The sequence below is a fragment of the Gracilinanus agilis genome, chromosome 2 (assembly GCF_016433145.1).
Source record: "Gracilinanus agilis isolate LMUSP501 chromosome 2, AgileGrace, whole genome shotgun sequence".
Taxonomy (NCBI): Eukaryota; Metazoa; Chordata; class Mammalia; order Didelphimorphia; family Didelphidae; genus Gracilinanus; species Gracilinanus agilis.
Window position 1 is genome coordinate 716,265,018 of NC_058131.1, and position 20,987 is coordinate 716,286,004.

Here is a 20,987-nt window from a genome sequence, read left to right on the forward strand (position 1 = left end):
ATCTCTATCTCTATCTCTATCTCTATCTCTATCTCTATCTCTATCTATATCTATATCTATATCTATATCTAAAATAGCATTTCTATGGAAAACCACATTCCAAGTTCTAAACCAGTGTGGAACACAATCCATTCTTATATTCAGGACTTTCAATGACTTTTTAGTAGTCATTGAGGTCTTACCATAGTAAAGCAAAACAAGGAGGAAAAAGCATTTTCTTCTTTGATCATACTACTATCCCTCATTACCTCTAGTGGCAGCCCACTTTTGTTAAATGAGCTCAATGTTGAGAAGCTTTGGCATCTGTGGGAGAAACTGCCACCATCTTTAATCTAGAACTCAACATGTCTCTCTCCTCCACACTGCCTCATCAAAATTAATTTTGATCAACTCTAAATATACAATTTGGAAAACCTACAAAGATATTCTGAAGCATACTCTATGTCTCTGGAAATTTCTTGTGTGCACATGAATCCATCATGGCAATTTGTTCACTACTCTAATACAGTAAATTGTGACTTTAAAAAAATGTGGGATTTCACGTCTGATGGCTTATTTGACTCTAAACTACCTAGGTGTGTCTAAAATAATGCGAAAAAGCTTGGTACGAATGGAAATCAGTGACATTATCCAACCACTCCATCCATGTGTACTCAACAAGGCATCTTATCCAATTCAATGCACATTATTAAGTACCTTTTCTATGCAAGATTGCTCTAGATGCTGAGGACACCAAGACACAAAGTAAAAAACAAGTATAGTCCTTGATTTCAAGGAACTTCCATTCTCTTTTGAAATTAAAATGGTTTAAGGATAAGACATCTTGATTGGCTAAGAAATGCTGTAATGTTGACTTGCTTCTCTCTTATTATTATTATTTTCCTGCAAAAATCTTAAGAATAAAACCAGAAATAAACCAAACTGTCCTGTCTTAGTCAAGTTATTTCCTCCTTTTGCCTCCTACCAGCACAAGCAAGAATATACTAATTGAGCTACTTCAAAGGTCCAATTCAGCAGTCATAAGATCCTGTGACTAATTTGTGATCCAATTACACTTTAGCATTTCAATAGCCTGCACTGCAAAGAGATCTGTAAATTGGAGTTGACCTTCATCCCTGGGCAACCAGATACTACTAATTTTCCTGTGTCTTCAACAAGAGCTTCGTAAAATGTTGTTTTTTTTGGTGGGGATAAGATTAAGGTAATTAATTTTCTCTGCTGGCTGACAAAACTCCTGATGGAGTGGCCTCAGCTCTGGCTGCTGTCTGTGTTATGCTTTACATAATATGTGTGAAGAAGGCACTGTGTTCCTTGGGCAAAGCAGAATCTCCATAGCTCCAAAGAAAAGTGAGATGTACAAATGCAGAAATGTATCACTATCCCAAATGTTCCTGAACTGAGATAGAGCCTTCTGAGCTCACACTGGTCTGATCAGCCCTAGTAGGACATACTATCTGTGAACTCCCCCACAGTGACATCATTTGAGTCCTCTTCAATTATGAAGTACAATAATCAAGGGTTTGGGGGCATCAGTGGGATTTTGCCTTGAGGTTGCGAGACATCTTTAGGAAGCAGGGCTGCACCCTCCATAATTGATAGCCCCCAATGCTAAGAATAACTAGTATTTCTATAGGACTTGCAGATTGGCAAAGTACTTTATAATAGTGATCTCCTTTAAGCCTCAAAACAACTCTAGGGCGCAAATGCTTATAGGAATCATTAGGCCAGTTTCAGTGGTGAGGAAACTGAAGCATAGAAAAGTTAGAGTCAATCACCAAAAAACATTGACTAAATGCCAATTGGTATAGGAAATGAGCAAGTGAAGTGCTAATTTCCTATAATGGTTCCCCCCTTTGCACAAAGCCAAAATACAACAAAATACCAGGTCCTGTGATTCGCTCTGAGAGTTACACAGCTAGAAAGTGTCAAGGGTAAGATTTGAATGCATCTCACCATTTCCAAGTAAAGTGCTCTATCTACCATACCACAAAGACTCTGTGATAGATAAACCAATCCTCTTCTCTCCTCAGCAGCTTGCTACATATAAGATTGAAGCTAATCTGTTTTATAGAGTTCCCCAAAATGCCTTGGGTAGATTTTTTTTCCTCTTGCATATAAAACACTAAATGATTTCCCCCCTCCTCTCTTGTAATAACAACCAGCTACTCCAATAACAACAAGATTTAAATATGCAAAAACAAAATGGGATGTTTATTGGGGAGAACAGTTTTGCACTCATTCTGTACATTCTTTACGGTTTAATAATGAGAGCTTCTCCTCAAAATTCTAGCTTCCTTTCCCAGCCTGATGGAAGGCATTGCCCCAGCGTAGGGAGAGGCTATTTTTTCCCTACCTGGAAACCTTGATGCTTCTTAGCTACCTCTCAGGACTTGATCTTTGCCAGATTTATCAGGCATCAGCCAATTAAATGGGTTTCAGAACCCTGGAATTTGACATTGGATACAGAACTTCCTGTGCCTCATTCCATCCCATTCTGGGATCTCTCAGCATTCAGCCAGTAAACGTTGAGTCTGATTCCCTCTGCCCTTCCAGTGATGGATAGACTAGCAGAACAATGGCACTCTGGAAGGGAGAAAACCCTTCCTTTGTCCATACATTTAACTTTCAGCTTCTGTCTCATCTAGCTACAGTGACTTAGCTGGGTTATGGAATAGAAGGACCCACCAAGGAGATTATCTAGGAAAATAATGGAACAGACATGTTTTGAAACTTACTGCTATTAGAGGGGGATGATGGGAGCACTGATTTTGAGCTAGACAGGACCTCCAAGGCTATCTGATCCAATCCTCTCATATTAGAAATGAGGATAGTTAGGCCCAGGGATAGATAACCAGGGTGGGCTCTGAACTTGGGTCATCTGATTCTAGAGCCAGTGTTCTTGATAGTAGAAACACTTTCTAGGAGGAAAAAACAGTTTTCTGTTTTTGAAGGGATGCTGATATTGGTTGGGAGAGCGGTGTGGAATAGAAGTGAGACTGAAAGGAAAAGGAGTACGATTTGCTCTCATTGTCACAAACACAAAGTAGACTTTTAAAAATGGCTTCATTAGTTCTTCCAGCCACTTTGCTTCCTCAAGTCCCCAGCATTCCCATTTTCTGGCACTGCTCAAGGGCCACCTTCCTCCAGGAAGCCTTTCCCTAGCCTCTTCCCCCATCTAACTTCTCGTTAATGTTCATTACCTCTTGAAACACCTTGCCATTTCCACTGTCTTTTGTCCTCTGAACAGAAATTATACAGCTTACCTTCCCACTCCAGGTAGAAAATGGAATCCTTGAGGTCAGAGGCTCAGTGCCACACAAAAAACCCTTCTTTCCATCTAGCAAGAACTGAAAAATGCTTGCTGAATTGACCTGAGTAACAGCCATGGAAATATTAAAAGCAAGAATCCAAGATAGCTTCATAAAACACAGCGATACCTCACTGATCTGGCCACTGGGCTATTCCATTCAAGAAACTGAAACTTACCCCTTGAAGAGCCACCCTGAATATATAACAGACTTTAACAGAAACCCTTCTGAGGCTGTTTCACATACTTGCTTAGCTTCTTAAGCTAAAGAAAATTCAATATTTTCTTGATCAGAGTCCTCCTTAGCCTGGGGTTTGTGAACTTGTAATATATATATATATATGTATATATAAAACATTATGTAATAATTATGTAATATTATGTAATATATGTATATACTCAGATAGATAGACAGACACTGATAACTATTGTTTAGTATAGTTGGTTTATTTTGTAATTCAATATATGCATTTCAAAGCATAATCCTGAGATGGGGTCCACAGGCTTCCCCAGACCTTCAAAGGATTCTCAGACATAAGAGATGTTAAGAATTCCTGATTTAGGGTCCTTATTATGACTTGGGATTTCGAGATTCAAATTTAGATATAAAAGGGTCCAAAGGGCAACTGAGTAGCTTAGTGGATTGATAGCCAGACTTTCAGACAAGTGGTCCTGGTTTCAAATCTGGCCTCAGACATTTCCTAGATGTGTGACCCTGGGTAAGTCACTTGGCCCCCATTTTCTAGCACCTACTGCTCTTCTGGCTTGGAACCAAAACATGCTACTAATTCTAAAACAGAAGGCAAAGGTTTAAAAAAAAACAGAAATAAAAAGGGACCAAAGAAATCATTTGGCCCAACCCCTTCATTATACAAGTGAAGAACTGAGACCGAGAGGGTCATGCAAGTAGCCAGTTGAACAGAGAGGACTGTAGCCTCAGGTCCCAGACTACATGAGTTGGAACCTCAGAAACCACTAAAATGCAAAAGGCTGTTGGCTATCATACTCAATGGTCTCAGGGCACCATGCTTCCATTTTTCTGTCTCCTTTGCTTCTGGGGTGATAGGGGTTCGTCTGTGTCTTGTGCCTTTATGACAGCCTCGCCTCCTGACTAGCCTTCCTTTTTCACCATACTTGCCTGATTCTAATCTGTGGTACCTTGGTTAACTATACTGGCAAACTTGTTCGAGTTTTCTCTAGAAGAGGTACCAAGGAAGTCTAGTCAGTTATTCTTTCCATGTTGGACTTTGTTAAACATTTTGGCTTTTTCATAGACTTTGTCTCATCTTTCTATGGGGCTCTCTGTAGTGTTCTGGATAGGGGAGTGATTTGATATGATGCTCTAGAGATGGAAGAAGACCTCAGATGTTAGAGATAACACCAACTGTTAACTATATATATATATATATATATATATATATACATATATATATATAATTAACTAGCCTTGCACATTTGCAACTCACTAAACTGGAATGGAATTCTCCCTCTTTCCTTGGAATTTTATTTATTCCTATCATCTAGATATTCTAATATTCTTGCAATCCCTGCTATATCTGAGTTAGAACCTACCCCACTTGAAACTTTGCCATTCACTTGATGGTACCTGCCACCTTTTTACAATTGGATTTCCTTGCTTTATAGATGCCAACATTGTGCACTCATGAATAACACCAAAGATGGATTAAATTGGAAGTAATAAGGTTTAAACAGGGAGACGAGGTGATGAATGAGCCATTCAATTCCTTCCATATTCTCTACTGATAAAATAATATTTCTTTTAAATAAAAGTAGATGACGTTATTTCTTTATAGTTCAAATCCAACATCATTTTAATCATTCAGTCCTTGTGATTCTTTTAGATTCTAGGAAATTGAGGAGCTAGCAGGGTGGCAATGGGAGAGGATGAACTTTTTCTGGTATTTCTTCATGATAGCAATAAGTCAATCAGTAAGCATTTATTAAGCACCTCCTATGGGACAGGTACTGTATTGGGCACTAAGGAGAAAATCACAAAAAGGAGGAAGTCTTTGCCTTCAACTACACCCTTTGGGAGTGGCACGCAGATGAGCAACCATCTTGCTCTGAATTATATTTTAGCAAAAAAGAAAAGCAAATTAAAGGGGCATCTTAGGCCAGTGTGGAAATGCCTGGGCAGAGATTCTTGAAAGTCATTCATGGGAAATAAGCATATTTCTATGGTTTTTCTTTGTTTTATGGATCGGATGTAATTTTTTCAGTATAGGGAACTTCCAAAGAGGAAACTGGCTCTAACAATGGAAATTGCTCAACACCTACTCTGCAACTTAATGCCACACATTCAGAACTGGAAGGGACCTTGGAGGCTGTGTAACTCATTTTACCTAGGATAAACTGAGGCCAAAGGAAATTAAGTGCCTTATTCAGGGTCACAGAGCAGGTAAATGTTTGAAGTAGAATTTGGACCAAAGCCAGCACTCCATCAATTATATTGTCTTAAGACAATATATAATTTAAGATTTTGTCTCAGAGATTTGTTCGAGGATCAAAGAAGTTAAGTGATTTGCCCAGAGTCACTTAGCCAGGATATGCCAGAGGCAAGGCTTGACCCCACATTTTCCTTATTCAGAAACTAGTTCTCTAGGCTCCATGCCCCTTGCTCTTCATGGTTCCTTTGTGAGGACAGATGCTTGCAATAAACAAGACGCTCAAGAAATCTCTTGGGTATAGCTTTGCACGGAGGCTCTCGATAGATACATCTATTGGGAGCACACTCAGCCCTTTGCTTTGTAGCCATCATTTATTGATGTAAAAGGAAACCATTAAAGACAGCTAGGGCATAGACACAGAAGATGGAAACAGTACAGAGTTCCAAGTTAACACCCAGGATCCCCAAATACCTGGGCTGATGACTCCCCAAACCAAATAGAGCAACTAAGATTTGTCCTTGAGGAAATGATTGCCTATGTTTCAAATCATCTTTCTTCATGACTCTTGAAAGTCCACTACAAAAATCCCATGGTGAAAATTCTTTTGCAATACAAAATATTTGCTCTACTCTATATTGTGTTTCCCAGAAGCATTCCCCCAGATGGAAAAAAAAGAAAATTAAAAAAAATAGGAAAGTCCATTCTCAGTCATGTCATGATCAATGATTATAAGAGAAAGATAAATACACAAAGAATCCATTGCTTTCTTGTTTATGACTCCATCAAAGTCTACTTATAACATTCCATCATATCATGAAAGTCACATGTCATTTGTGTGACTGATACACCGTATAATTATCAGCATATTGAGATTTTCTATATCAATGAAAAACAAAATAAACATGAATCTTGTCAGTCAGGGCAAATGGCAGTCATAACAGTGTGTTGGTCCCTTAGTATAATGAAATTATCTATCACTCTCCCAACTACAATAGATTTATAGAAGATTTCCTTCAGCACAATGCTACTGACCACAAGGATATGTTCAGTATCTCTTGGATTCTGACTATGGTCCTTGGCCTCTTCTAGGCATACATGCTTAGCACAAGAGGTGTGATATGCCCAGAAACATTGTTTAAATTATACTTAGGATCTTAATTGTCCTCCGTGTCTCAAGACTACTGATTGAATCAATTGAAAGAAGATGAAATGGAAATCAGACATAGTGAGGAATTAATGATATTCCCAGAAAACATCAGGAATCATCAGAAAAACATTCATTATATTAGTCTTTTTTAAAAAAATCTTTTTGTCCCTGTTAATAATGAAAACACAACCAAATATTCACAGAAAGGAAAAGTCTCTATTTAAAAATCTTCTTCTAAGGGAACGAGCATCTAAAACCTTTCATTGGTTCAGGTCTCCTTCTCCCAGCCCAGGATCCTTCTGAGGTCAGCAGTGCAGTGGCTTTAATTCCTGGTTTAGCTGCTGCCACTTCCTTTTATGCATTTTACTTTCTACTGAAAATCCAAATCAGAAGAAAAATATTACATGTGTACTTGAGACGTGTTGATGAGAAATGAGGTTGGAACGACTATGGCCCCAATGCAATTGAGAACAGTTGTTTCAGGAACAATTGCATGAAAATGAAAAGCTGTCTTTTCTTTTGGGAGATGTCACTGGCACGATGAATTCATCCAGTCTACCAGCACTAGAACTGAAATGCTACTTGCCTTTAAAGAATTCCAAATCACGAGAAATTGTATACCACCTGGTTTAGATTTTCTAACAGAAAGGGAGCATTGGGCTGCAGCTAAAACAGACATTAAAGCTATGGCATCACTAACTTCCTCTGGAAGGGTAAGGAGACCTGAAATCAAGAACATAAAGTTAGAAAGTAACATTGCAATGTGGATTTTTCTTTGCTTTAAAAATTAGCTTTCAACATATCACTTACAGAATAAGACAAATAGAAATGTTGCCTTGCTTAACACTTTTTTTTGTCTAGGAGTTGAAGCCACAGAGGGTAATCTGTTGTGAGGCTTCAAATGGATGACATATGTGTGTTATAAGGTTAGAATTCTTGGAGTAAAATCACAGCATCTTAGTCAATTGCTATTTATCTCAACCAAAATCCTACATCCCCCCAACATACTTAGAAAGTTATCATATAACCTTTGTTCTTTGACAGCCAATGAGGGGGTCCCCCTCTTTAATGAGTCAGTCCATCCCACTTTTGGGATAGCTCTGATTTTTAGGAGACAAGGCTCAATTTTTCTCATTTTTAAGAAAGGCTCTACAGTCTAAATTTGGGATCCCTTTTAGGCAATTTTATGGACAATTATGGTAGATCAACAAATTTCCTTTCATGCACTGGGTCTCTTTTTCCAATTTTTTCTATTTCCTGCCCTCTTACATCTCACTTCTAGATTGCCTGATGTATCCCTAAAATGCAGTAACAGCAGTGCTTCATCAAATCGATTACCCCAAAGCAAATCTTACACATTGTGAGAGGTCTGAGTTGAATTATAGAGATACAAACTTTCTTGGTTAAACAATGGTTGGGGATTCCTTAATTAGTATCATTTGTGAGATGAATTTAATAATCTCGCTAAGGAGGTGATCAAATTATTTACATCTTCTTGTTAACTTCATGTCAAACCTTTTATTGACATAGGCAGTTCATTATTTTTAAAAACTCTTATTTCAAATCAAATTGCTTGTTCTGAGAAACATGTTAAAATGTTTCAGTTAAATATCTATACCACTAATGAACATTTTTGAGAGAAAAACATCCTTTCAATTTTAATAATTAGTATTTTGTATTTGACAATTTATGAGACTTGAAGACACTTTATAGGCTATTAAACTCAATTTCTTCATTTTACAGACTTGGAGACTGAGACCTAAGGAGATGAAATGAAGGTCACAGACATAATAAGAGGAAGTGTGAACCTTAATCCAAGTCTTATGATTCCAAATCTATAGATACCTCATTGCCTCGTTTTCTCTTTTATGACAATTTTCTAGAAATTGACTGCTTTTGAAAAATTTGAAAAGCTACTTTATAGCAATGGCAGTGAATCTTTTAGAGACCAAGAACCCAAATTGCAACTCTCACGTTGCATGTGAGCTCCCTGTCTTACCCCAGAACAGGGAGGGAAGAAGTGCTCCCATTGGGCTATTAAGTAGAGGGGCAGATGTTGTAGGAAAATGTTCTCAGGCATAGTAGAGAGGGGGAGGAGAGCAGCCTCTCTGGCATGTGTGCCATAGGTTAGCCAGCATGGCTTTATAGTATCAAGGTGTTTTTTGGTGTGTTTTAGTCCACCATCTTGAGCCATTTTCCAATGGTTACTTCTTCCAATCTTTTTTAGTATATTTTGACCACTAAGCAGGCAGATATGTGATTGTCCTGAATGAAGTCCAAAGTTTGCAGACCAATAATGTTTTCTCCTGCATTTCAATAAGGAATGAAAAAACACCTTTGAAAGTCAAGGGCCATGTGAAAAGTTCCAGCGCCATTATAGATGATCAATTTGTCTGTAATTCATAGTGTTAAAAGAATCACATGAGACAAGGAGAGATGAAAAGATTAGCCCCGGACCAAATGATCAGGACACAGAAGAGTCAGGACTAGTGTTCAGGCCTTCCTTATTCTGAGGTCAGCTTTCTATGCAAGTTGTCATGATGCTATTCTTTACCATAATAATAATTTTTTAAAAGATTTGTTGAATTAAACTATTGAACATTGATCTGTGCTTAAGACAATTTCGTTCCAGCCTTGCCTTGTGTATGATACCAAGAATTATATTTATCTGCAGTCATGTTGTTCTTACCACTCCCCGTCGACCCTAATCATCCTGTCCTGTGCCCAGCCCTGGTAGAATGAAAATTTCTTGAAGTGAGGAACAATTCAGTTTGTGTGTGTTTAATACATGCTTGTTAAATTGAACTGTGTTAACAAAAATTCTAGTCTTCCTTTCAGTTTTAGAGTTTTTAGAGTTGTATTATTTCTCTTTTATCCTCGAGATGGCATCATATGAAAAACTCAAAAGGAAGTTTTGCTCAGGAGGATTTGCTAGATTAAGACAAATGAACTTGGAAGGTTGGGAGTGGAAATGGAAAAGAAATCTTAGATTAGCATATTTTAAGAAGCTTGTGAATTTTAATCATTTTGGAATTCAAATTGACTATCTTTTCAGTAGTCAGAGGAATAAGAGGATAAATTACTTTTAAATAAAACATCAACAATGCTGATCCTCACCAGATTTACAGGGCAAACATGGGTAAATAAGCCAACATTTTTAGGTTGCTTATTTATTTCTTACCTGTTTAAGGCCCAGCCAAACACTATGGTCTTCTCAACAAAGCCTACCCTGACTATTACCCCAGTCCTGTTTTGAATTCTGAATTCTGGCTCAGCCAAGAACATGAACAACTGTAATTAGGAAGATCTGCAAAGAAATATGTGTGTGACATACAGACATATTTATACACATACATCTATATTGAATCTATCTACTCATTTGATTTTTCACAATGTTCCTGTGAGGTAGGTGTCTTTGTTATCAATATTTTTACAGATGAGGAAACTGAGCCTTGAACAGGGTTATGAAGCTAATAAGTGTTTAAACATAACTTAAACTTAGGTCTTTCCCTTAAGTCTAAAGTTTTATATGCTCTGAAATCCACTTGCTTAATGGATTAGAGCCCTGTTTTAGAAATGTCAGAGAGGGAAAGTAATTTCTAAGATAAATGCTTTTTGTAGAAGGTCTTTCATTTCGATGAAGTTGTAGGAAGTCAAACAAACTATGTGAAAAAAGAGAAGAGTTGACTTTTAAGTGGACATGTTCATTTCCTTGAGTTTCTACATACTACCAAGTGCTTTCCAATCTGCAAATGAATACTGAACTATGATTTCTCTTTACACTTTGATTCAGGGAAGACTTTTCCCTCAGAGGTTCTTGTGTTTGTGTCCTTCTTTGTGCTGATCAACAACTCAGTTTGGGAAGGATCCCTTCTCAGTGTTATAGTTTTCTGCCATTCATGATGGATCATTCCATGACCTAGCCTCACCAAACACCTCATGTTTGGCATCTAGAGATAATCATTTCTCATCGTTAGAGCAGTTTTTCAATTATTTTTAAAAAAACCCCCAAAAAGTTAAATAAACAAACCCAAACAGAGAATTCTAGAATTGGAAGGGACCTTCTTGGTCAAGGAATCAAACACAAGAATTCTCTCTACAACATATGTGGCAAGCAGTCATTGAACTTCTGCTTGAATTTCTCCAAAGGGGAATTCACTACCTTCCAAAGTAGCCCCTTCTATCTTTGGATGGCTCTCATTGGTAGAAGATTTTTAGTGACATCAACAAAAGAACTGCAGATTCTATCCATTGTTCCTAGTTCTCTCCTCTTGGACTTAACAGACTGTCTACTCCCATTTCCACACAATAACCCTTCAAATGCTTGAAGCCGGTTCTCACATCCCTCTTAGGTTCTCTTCTCTAGGATGAACATCCCAATATGTTTAGCTGGTCATCATGAGCACACATAAGACCTTTGGTCATTCTGGTAGCCCATCTCTGGATAAGCTCTGGCTTGTCAGTGGCCTTCTGAAAAGATGGCACCACACTTGACCGTAAGAGTCCAGATGTGGTCTGACTAGGGCAAAGCATGGTAGGAAAATTGCCCCCCTAAACCTGGAAGATATTCCACTCTTTTTATAGCCTGAAATGATCTTGGACTTACAATAGATTGTTGATTCATACAATAGATTATTCATTCAAATTTACAGGCAGCTAAAACTGGACACTTTTCAGATGAATTGCTTTAAGAACTCCTTTGGCATGGATGTTGTGCTACGAATTCTGGTATTCTGGTATCCTATATTGTGTCTAATGTCCTACATAGACTGGCAGTGCTTTGAGGGCAGGGACTTGGGCTTTCAGGCTCATCCCCAGGCCCATCAACAAGCAAGTTGCTTAATTCACCTTCAGCCATAATATCGCTGATGATTCTTTTAGGTTAGGGTGATTGGATTTTTTTAAAGCATGTGTGGGGGCAGCTAGGTAGTACAGTGGACAGAGCACCAGACCTAGAGTCAAGAGGACCTGGATTCAAATTTGACCTTAGACATTTCCTGCCTGCGTAACTCAGGGCAAGTCACTTAACTTTGATTGCCTACCCCTTCCTGCTTTTCTGTCTTAGAACCTATACTAAAATAGAAGGTAAGAGTTAAAAAACAAAGCGTGTGTGTGTATGTGTGTGCGTGCGTGTGTGTGTGTGTGTGTGTGTGTGAGTGAGAGAGAAAGAGACAGAGAAAGAGAAAGAGAAAGAGAAAAAGAACGAGATGTCTCTAGTAAGTTGGTGAAAAATGAATCTCTTTTCATAATAATGTTTTTTTAAAATAATTGAAAATGCTACATTTCATTTAGAGGTGAGAAAATAATATAACTAAAATATATTTATTTTTTATTATTTTATATTTATAATATATTATTTAATAATATATAGAAAAATAAAATAAAAATAAAAATAAAACTCCTTCCCCTGCCCTATTCACATTCATGGGTCACTGAAACTGATCTAAAATCTCTGAGAATCCTTAAACTAGGAGTTTTATTTATCAATCAAAATAAAAAATATTTAGAGTCACACTCTTTGTGGTAGCAAAAAATTGGAAAATGAGGGGATGTCCTTCATTGGGGAATGGCTGAACAAACTGTGGTATCTGCTGATGATGGAATATTATTGTGCTTAAAGGAATGATGAACTGGAGGAATTCCATGTGAACTGGAAAGACCTCCAGGAATTGATGCAGAGTGAAAGGAGCAGAACCAGGAGAATATCCTACACAGAGACTGATACATTATAGCATGATCGAATGTAACTGACATCTCTACTGGCAGCAATGCAATGACCCAGGACAATCCAGAGGGATTTATGAGAAAGAATGTATCCACATCCAGAGAAAGAACTGTGGGAGCAGAAACACAGAAGGAAAACAACTTCTTGATCACATGAGTTGATGCGGATATGATTGGGGATGTAGACTCTAAAAGATCACTCCAGTGCAACTATCAGTAATATAGAAACAAGTCTTGATCAATGACATATAAAACCCAGTGGAACTGTGTGTTGGCTGCAGGGAGAGGGGATTGGGAGAGAGGGAAAGAACATGAATTGTGTAACCATGGAAAATATTCTAAATTTAAAAACATAATTAAAAAATAAATTAAAATCAGGGAATCATTCATATTTTAAAAAGTAACCTTCTTTCTGTGTTTCTTACCTCTCAATGCACACTTAATGCCCTGCTAATGTAACCTGACAGCCTGGAATGTAACAGGAAAGCTCTGCTAGTCATTATCAACATTTCACTTTCTGGCTCTCTTCTGTGCTTCTATTTCCTACTCCTCTCCTCAATACACTCTTTGTTTCAGCCAAAGGGACTGGGCTGCTAATTCCTGAATTTCACTTGTCATCTCCTTCCTCCATGTTTTTGCACAGGCTGTGCCCCATGAGAGGAATGTGCTCTCTCCTCACTTATTTTGTGTCCATCTAGAATTACTTGCTTTCTTCAAGTCTCAGCGGGGATGTCACATCCTATGAGAAGTTTTTTTTTTCCAGCACATACTTGCCTTTACTCATCTGTAGAGTATACATAATATATTCTGCCCATCTCCCCCATCGACTAGAATGCAAATTCCTTGATACAAGGGATTATTTGGTTTTGATGTTGGGTCTCCCATGCTTAGCACTGTATCTAGTACACAGTAGGTGTTCAATTAACAATACATGTTTTTTTGAAACTAATTGGCTCTGTTTCTGTCCAGGGTTTTATTTACCAGAAGTAATGGCAGGAATTCTTGCCGTCGTTGCTGGTAATTAAAAAATTGTGGCTTATCAAGAAAATGTTTTGAAAAACTCACCTCCCATGTTAGAATTCTCCCACTGTTCAGGGGCTAAAAACAGAATCAGAAGGGGAAATGGAGAATTAAAGAGATCCTTCTAGGAAAATGTTAGATTTTCCAGTAGAATGGAAGCTCGGAAGCTCAGACACAAACCGTTTTCACTTTTGTCTTTGTATCCTCATGCTTATGAGTGTCTACATCATTGAATTGAAGTGACAGAATGAATACCATGCCAGGCTGGAGTCGGGGAAAACTCATCTACCAAAGTTCAAATCTAGCCTTGAACAATGACTAACTGTATGACCCTGGGCAAGTCACCTAACTTTGTTTGCCTCAGTTTCCTCATCTGTAAACGAGCTGAAGGAAATGGCCAACCGTTCAAGTTCCTTTGCCAAAAAACTCTAAAAGGGGTCACAATGATCCAGATGTGACTGAAACACACACGCATTGTCACCAGCCATTTTGTTCCTCTTTCTACAAATTCTGAGGTTGTACTCCAAAGCATTTGCATCCATTTACATTCTCATGAGCAATGTTCCCGGAGTGTTGGATTGGACCCAGACCCGCCACTCTCACATTTTGTAATTTTTTTTCTAATTTTTAGTATTCATTGAGGTGTATAGAGATGTCTCGAGATTGTCTTCATTTGCGTTTTTCTCCAAATTCTCATATTCTGCATATTCTCAGGGAAGATGAGCCTCTTTTTCATGTAAATACTAGGCATATATTTCTGCCTTTGAAAACTGTTTCTTCCTGTCTCATGAGGGTAGCTCCATGAGGGAAGGCGTTTTGGGTTTCCAAATTGGCATCCCTTCTTTATTGGTCCTCGATACTCCCTCCTCATTCATACTTCTTTGTCCTTCTGATGCAAAGGCCAGATCAATTATCTCTTGCTCCATTCCCTCTTTTAGTTCCTTATTTACAAGAGAAAATGTCAAACGTCTCCTTTGGTCTTCCCTGTAATTAGATTCCAGTCAGAAGCTTCCCCAGAGGCTGTCCAGAGGACCCCTCACTATCTGATAAATGAGCATCAAACCTCACTGGAGGGGCTTAATCAGGAGGAAGTGACTGTCTCCAGAGCCATCCCAGGCTGCTTTGGAGTAAGTCTCTAAGGAAGATTTTGTCCCAGTAGAAGGCTAAATCTACCCTTTTCTCATCATCATCCCTGTTTTTGCCCTTTAGGACCAAACTCCCTGATTGACTCCTCTTCTGGAGGATTGCCCTTCAAAGACTCAAAGACAGTTATCCATCTCTCTATCCCACTGTGCAACTCTCTCCCTCTGCCTTGTCATGAAAAGGAACCTCAGTTTCTTCAATAAAATCTCATTAATATAGACTCAAGGCCCTTGGCCATCCTGGTCACATTCCTCTGGACAGTCGTCAATTCCTTTCTCACAGAGAGTGAGCCGAAGTGAACACATCACTTCAGATATGGACTGATCTGGGAGGTGTGCGATGGATCCATACATTTTTGGGACCTTTGTCCAGTCCTGAAACTCTTTTTCATGCTCCATGATCTTTTTTTTCAAATAATTTAAAATTTTGTTTTTTCCAATTACATGTAAAAACATTTTAACATTTGTTGTTTTTTTAAATTCTGAGTTCTAAATTCTCTTTCTGCCTCTCTCCTCTCTTCCTTCTTTGTGAAGGCACACAATTTGACATATATTTTACATGTGCAATCATATAAAATATATTTAGATGTTAGTAATATTGCAGAAGAAAGCAGATCAAAACAAAAGGCAAGAAAAATTAAGTAACAAAACGGACACTTGGATCTGCATTCAGACTATTAGTTGTTTTTTTCTGGAGATGGAGAGCACTTTTCATCCTGTCCTTTGGAATTATCTTGGATCTTTGCATTGCTGAGAAAAGTTAAGGCATTCACAGTTGATCATTTCACAGTATTGCTCTCACTATAATATTTTCCTGGTTCTGCTCACTTAACTTTACATCACTTCGCAGTAGTCTTTCCAGATTTTTTTGAAATCATCCTGCTCAATCTCTTATAGCACAGTAATATTCCATCACAATCATATGCCAACACAATCATTTTAAGGAAATCTCCATTTATTCCTATGATTTCCAATTTTTAATAGGAATATTTTGTCAAAAGCATTTTCTGTGCCTATGGAGATAACCACATAATTTTTGTTGTTTTTCTTATTGATGTGGTCTCTCCATGATATTTCAAAATTTATTGAACATGGTTCATTCTGCCACATCCCATCTGCCGGTTTTCTCAGTACTATATTATGTAGTTCATCGGGGCCAATCAATCAATCAATCACTAAACATTTATTAAACACCTACTACGTGCCAGCCACTGTCCTAAATGTGGATGAGTTGAACTCTTCCAAGGAAAGTGAGTTGCTTCTTACATATTCTAGGTATCAATTCTGTATAAGCCATTATAATTCATCTTTTCAATTCCCAAGATTATCCTCCTTAGCATAAAAAATAGAAACAAAATTAGAAACAAAATCCATCCAATTCATGGTCCTATCCCATCTCAGATTCTCTTCTTTTCCCCCAATATAATAAAAGGAAATCTCTCTATTGTTCTTGATTTTCTTCACTGGCTTCTGCTAGTCTAAACTTCCCAACTCTTGGGATCATATCACACTTTTAACTTCATGACCCAACTGATTGCCTTTGTCCACCTGTGATATGGTAAATATCTGGTGCATGGGGATCTCTAATTCACTTTCCTTGACCAAATATGGCCTTTTATATTCTGCCTACAATCCATCTTTCCTGAATCATTTTGTAACAATCCCCCTCATTATGTACTCTATGAAACAGCCACATTGGACCATTCTTGTCACACCCTCTTCTGCCTCCACACATCCATGGATGCTAGTCAACCATCTTGGAATGTAGTCCCTCCACACTTCCATTTGCACTTCTCTTCTTTTTCCAAGACCCATACTAAGTGCTACCCTAAGACTCTTGTTCAGCCTTCCCTAATTTCCTCATTTAAAGTAGATTCTTTTCTATCACTATCTTTCATGCCTCACTCTTTGATCTTCCCTCTATGCTTTTCTTATTCCAACTTAAGCATATTTACAAAGGATTCCCTCTTTTTGCTCAACTATTAGAGATTGAACCAAGGGGCAAATATGTCTTGGCCTTTGTATATTCAACTCTCAGTACGGTACTTTCCAGATAGAAGGTGGTCTGTTTGATTGAATTCAGGTGAATTCCTAGCCTGTGATTTTTAAAATATCACAGTCCTAATACATGTATGTAAGCATATTAAAGCCATACATGAAATATTTTGTACCTTGCTAGAATTTGTTTGCATCCTAATAATGTCCCAATAAAACACATATTCCATTTACTTTGGAATTCCTACAGGTTACTGGGTTTAATTTTTTTTTTTTGTCATTCATTTCAGTTGTGTCCAATTGTGCCCCATATTGGGTTTTCTTGGCAAAGATACTAGACTTGTTTGCCATTTCTTTTCCCTGTTCATTTTACAGATGAAGACCTGAGGCAAACAGGGTTAAGTGACTTGTCCAGGGTCACACAGATTGTTAAGTATCTGAGGCAGATTTCAACTAAAGAAGATGAGTCTTCCTGAGTCCAGGTTGGGTATTTTATCCACTGTGCCATCTAGCTGTCCTTGGTTCAGTATTGGGATAATATATACTCCAGTCTCCTACCCAGTGTCTACTCAACTAAAATATCATTTAATAATTAATATAATAAATAACCAAATAATAAAATAAATTAGGGACCATATGTCAAATAGTAAAATATTTTATTAGGATACAGGAGCTAAGTAAGTAGGAGTAAAAAGTAAAACCAGTGATTTTTTTTCTGTGTTCTATTTTCCTTATACAAGGGAATATATTCCCAGAGTATGGTCAGAGTTGAAAAAGCCCTCATCTCTTTCTTCTTTTCTTTTTCCTTCTTCTTTTCTTTCCTTTTCTTTGGTATTTTGGAAATATAATAATTAGGGAAACTATGGAACCATAAAGTTTCATGTGACAAACATTTATTTCTAATGCAAAATGTATTGATATTTAGTAATAAGGAAATTACTTGAACTAATAAAAAAGATTACATTTAATTACTAAAATCAGGCACATGGAGAAACATATCTAAAAATGCCTTTTGTTGAAGAAAACTCTTAGTTTTTCACTTAGGATGCCTTTTCTTGTATTCAGAATCTCAAAAAATGATAGAATGGGAAATTGGTTATATTTTCTCAAATGAGATTTGAAACACAATTATCTTTCTAGTTCTTTTCCTCATCTCAGAGAGGGTTTGATATCTGAAGTCTGTGATTATATCCATGGTTAAAGAAGGAGGGACACTCAAGAAATCACTTTCGAAACTACCTCTGTGTTCAATGAAAAGTCCTAAAACACATCTTATATATCATCTCACACTGATCATATTGGGCAAAATAACAAAAGTTGGAGGGGATGTAGAAAAAGTAGGGACACTAATTACATTGTTGGTGGAATTGTGAACTGATTCAATCCTTTTGGAGAGCAATTTGGAATTGTACTCAGGGTTATAAAATTGTATATTCCCTTAGACATAGCAATACTTTTGCTAGATCTATTTCCCAAGGAAATCAGGGGGAAAAAGGAAAAGAAGCTATATGTTCTAAAATATTTATAGCACCTCTATCTGTAATGGCAAAGAACTGGAAATCAAGGGAATGCCCATTAATTGGGGAATAGCTAACAAATTGTGGTATATGATTGTGATGGAAAACTTCTATGCTATAAGAATTAATGATCAGATTAATTAAAAATAAACTTGGAAATAACTACATGAGATAATGAAGAGTGAAACAAATTGAACCAAGAGAACATTATATACAGCTGCAGATTTAATATTTGAAGAATAACTTGTGAATATTCACCTCCAGGGAAATTGAAAGTCATAATCTAAATACACATATCTGTTTGTCTGGTGATGCCTTCTATGGTGTTGAGGACAGGAGAGAGGGGTTGAGACATCTGGAAATAAATTATATTAATACAAAATGTAAGTGCCCTTATAATGATTTGCTTGAGTCTATAGCTACTTTGGAGGACCTGTGATTCCATGGACACAATTTTCTTCCAGCCACATTACAGACTACAAGACATCTATGCCTTTGCATTCTATGATATTTTTGGCTTTGTTTTCCTGTAGATTCTCAGACAATCTATCCCATGTGATTGACTGATTCCTTTAGATCTGTAGTTCTTCACCATTTTATGTTATGGGACCTTTTGTCAGTCTGGACCTGCTTATGGCTGCCTTCCCAGAATATCATCTTGTAAAATAAATTAAATTTTATTTTTATAATTGTAAAATTGTACATTTGTAAAACACATTTGTAAAACAAAACTATAAAAAATTCATAAAAATGATAAAATTGTAAAATTAAATTAAATTTAAAAATTAAAAAATTAAATACTCTCTATATAATAAAAATAAATACACATGGTTACCCAGGAAACCAAAAATTAGTCAAAAAATGCTCCTTTTTTCTGGGTTTATGTTCACAGACTCCCTGAAATTGAAGGGTCCATGCATCTTAGGCTAAGAATCCCTACTTTCCATATTTTTTATGCTTTGTGATACCAGAACCATGCTTGGATTGTCCTCCACTTTTGTTCCATGAATGGTTCATCTTATTTTTTGTCTAAACTTTTTCATGATGACATCATGCTCTCTTTTCTGTTTATATGAACCATGAATTTCTTCATTATTTCTAGGATTGATTGTTCCAAGATCATGGCATTTCAAAATTCACAAAATACAAAATGATCGGAAGACTATATGCAGTAAAAACATAAATTTGGGGATGTGGGAGAATCCTGGGATTTTTGCAGTATATTCTTAAATGCATCCTGGCCTGGACTTCTTTTCAATTACGGGTCCAACTCATTGTACATTTCAGTGACTGTCCCAGATGCATACGTTGAAGTATTCATTCAACAAGCTAGTTATGTCACTCCACCTCATAGTTTGGTGGATGGGCATTTTTCATCCATTCAGTTTTTCTCACATGGGTGACTTGGCCAATTTCTTTGGAGTAACCGAGTAACCACGGATCTCACAGAGGAGATTGTAATATTCTGGGATTTGGTACAAGCCACACAATCCTTTGCAAAGAGGAACATCTGGAGGACGATCTTCCAAATGGATTTTGAAGAAGACATCTTCCATAAATGTCTGTAACTGTGATAAGAGAATAGAAATATATTCACATCCTTTGGCGAATTTTTTTGGCTGACAATTTCTTTTTTGATTGTTAGACTCTATGTAGACATGGAGACTATTTATGATCAGTGTCATTAGGATCCTACTAGAGGTTGTCCATATCTGAGAAACTAATTTAGGGTCGCCAGCAATATTACATTAAGAATATGGTGAGGAACCATATTTATTCTGATCGCATTGTCTTAGCCTCTCCAAGAAGGAGAGTTCTTTAAATTTTACCTCTGTGTGACATTAACCAAGTCACTTCATTGAGTTAGGACTCAGTTTCCTCATCTGTAAAAGGAGGAGACTGGAAGAGAGAGCATCCGAGGTCCTGTACAATTTTGGATTTATGATCCTTTATGCCTTGGCAACTCTGAGTCACTCGCTTCTCTGTTTGTCAGTAATACCCTTGCCCAGTGTTCATCAGGGCCAACCTCTTCTTCCTATTACTGGGCTATCAACAGACAGAAGGGAAGACGTAGCCCCGTAGCCCAGATTTGCTTCTTTCTCCAACCTGTCCTTCTCGATGATAGAGCCATCGGTTTGGCTCTTAGAGGTTTTGGAACATCGCGTGGTTGGTTGTGGTTTTCATTTTTCTTCCATTTGTTACATTTTTAAGACATATGGCAGAGTTAGTCATTGGCAGAGCACTCTGTAAATACGCCCAGTCTATTATAACAGGAGGGCCCCCAAATCACTCTTTCTTCTGCCCTTAATATTCACATGTAAATTTGCTTGAATTGGTGACAGGCTATAACAAATGAGAGAATGGGGGCTTTGGCCAGCTCCTGATCACGGCAGAGCTTATTAGCCGGGCAGTGGATAGTCCAGGGCCCCCAGATCCACTCTTCCTGTTCTTCCACTGATCACCCTTGAGGCACACTTCACTGCCCGTTGGCAAGGGAAGAAAAGTCAATCTTGTTGCTTGTTAGAGAATCTGGCTCGGTGGGAGGAAGAGAAAATGAATGCCAGAAACAAGATGTGGGGCCGGTGCCTGGAAAGTGCTCTTTCAACTTTAAAGCAAAGGACTCTGGATTTGGAGTTAGGTACTGAGGGCCCAAACCTGGTTCTGTTTCCTGTTCAATCTTGAGCCAGTTTTTTAAGCTCATGTTTCAGTTTTCTTACGTGTAAAACA

The 20,987-nt window shown here is 37.6% G+C and overlaps 1 protein-coding gene across 1 annotated transcript in view; it reads right to left on the minus strand.

The window, feature by feature from the left end:
- The window catches only part of PRKG1 (protein kinase cGMP-dependent 1), a 1,248,761-nt gene that overhangs the window by 66,034 nt on the left and 1,161,740 nt on the right, over window positions 1-20,987 (minus strand). Inside the window, exon 17 of the mRNA XM_044660333.1 lies at window positions 19,688-19,828. Coding sequence (XP_044516268.1) covers window positions 19,688-19,828 — 141 coding nt within the window. The remainder of the gene's footprint in view (window positions 1-19,687; window positions 19,829-20,987) is intronic.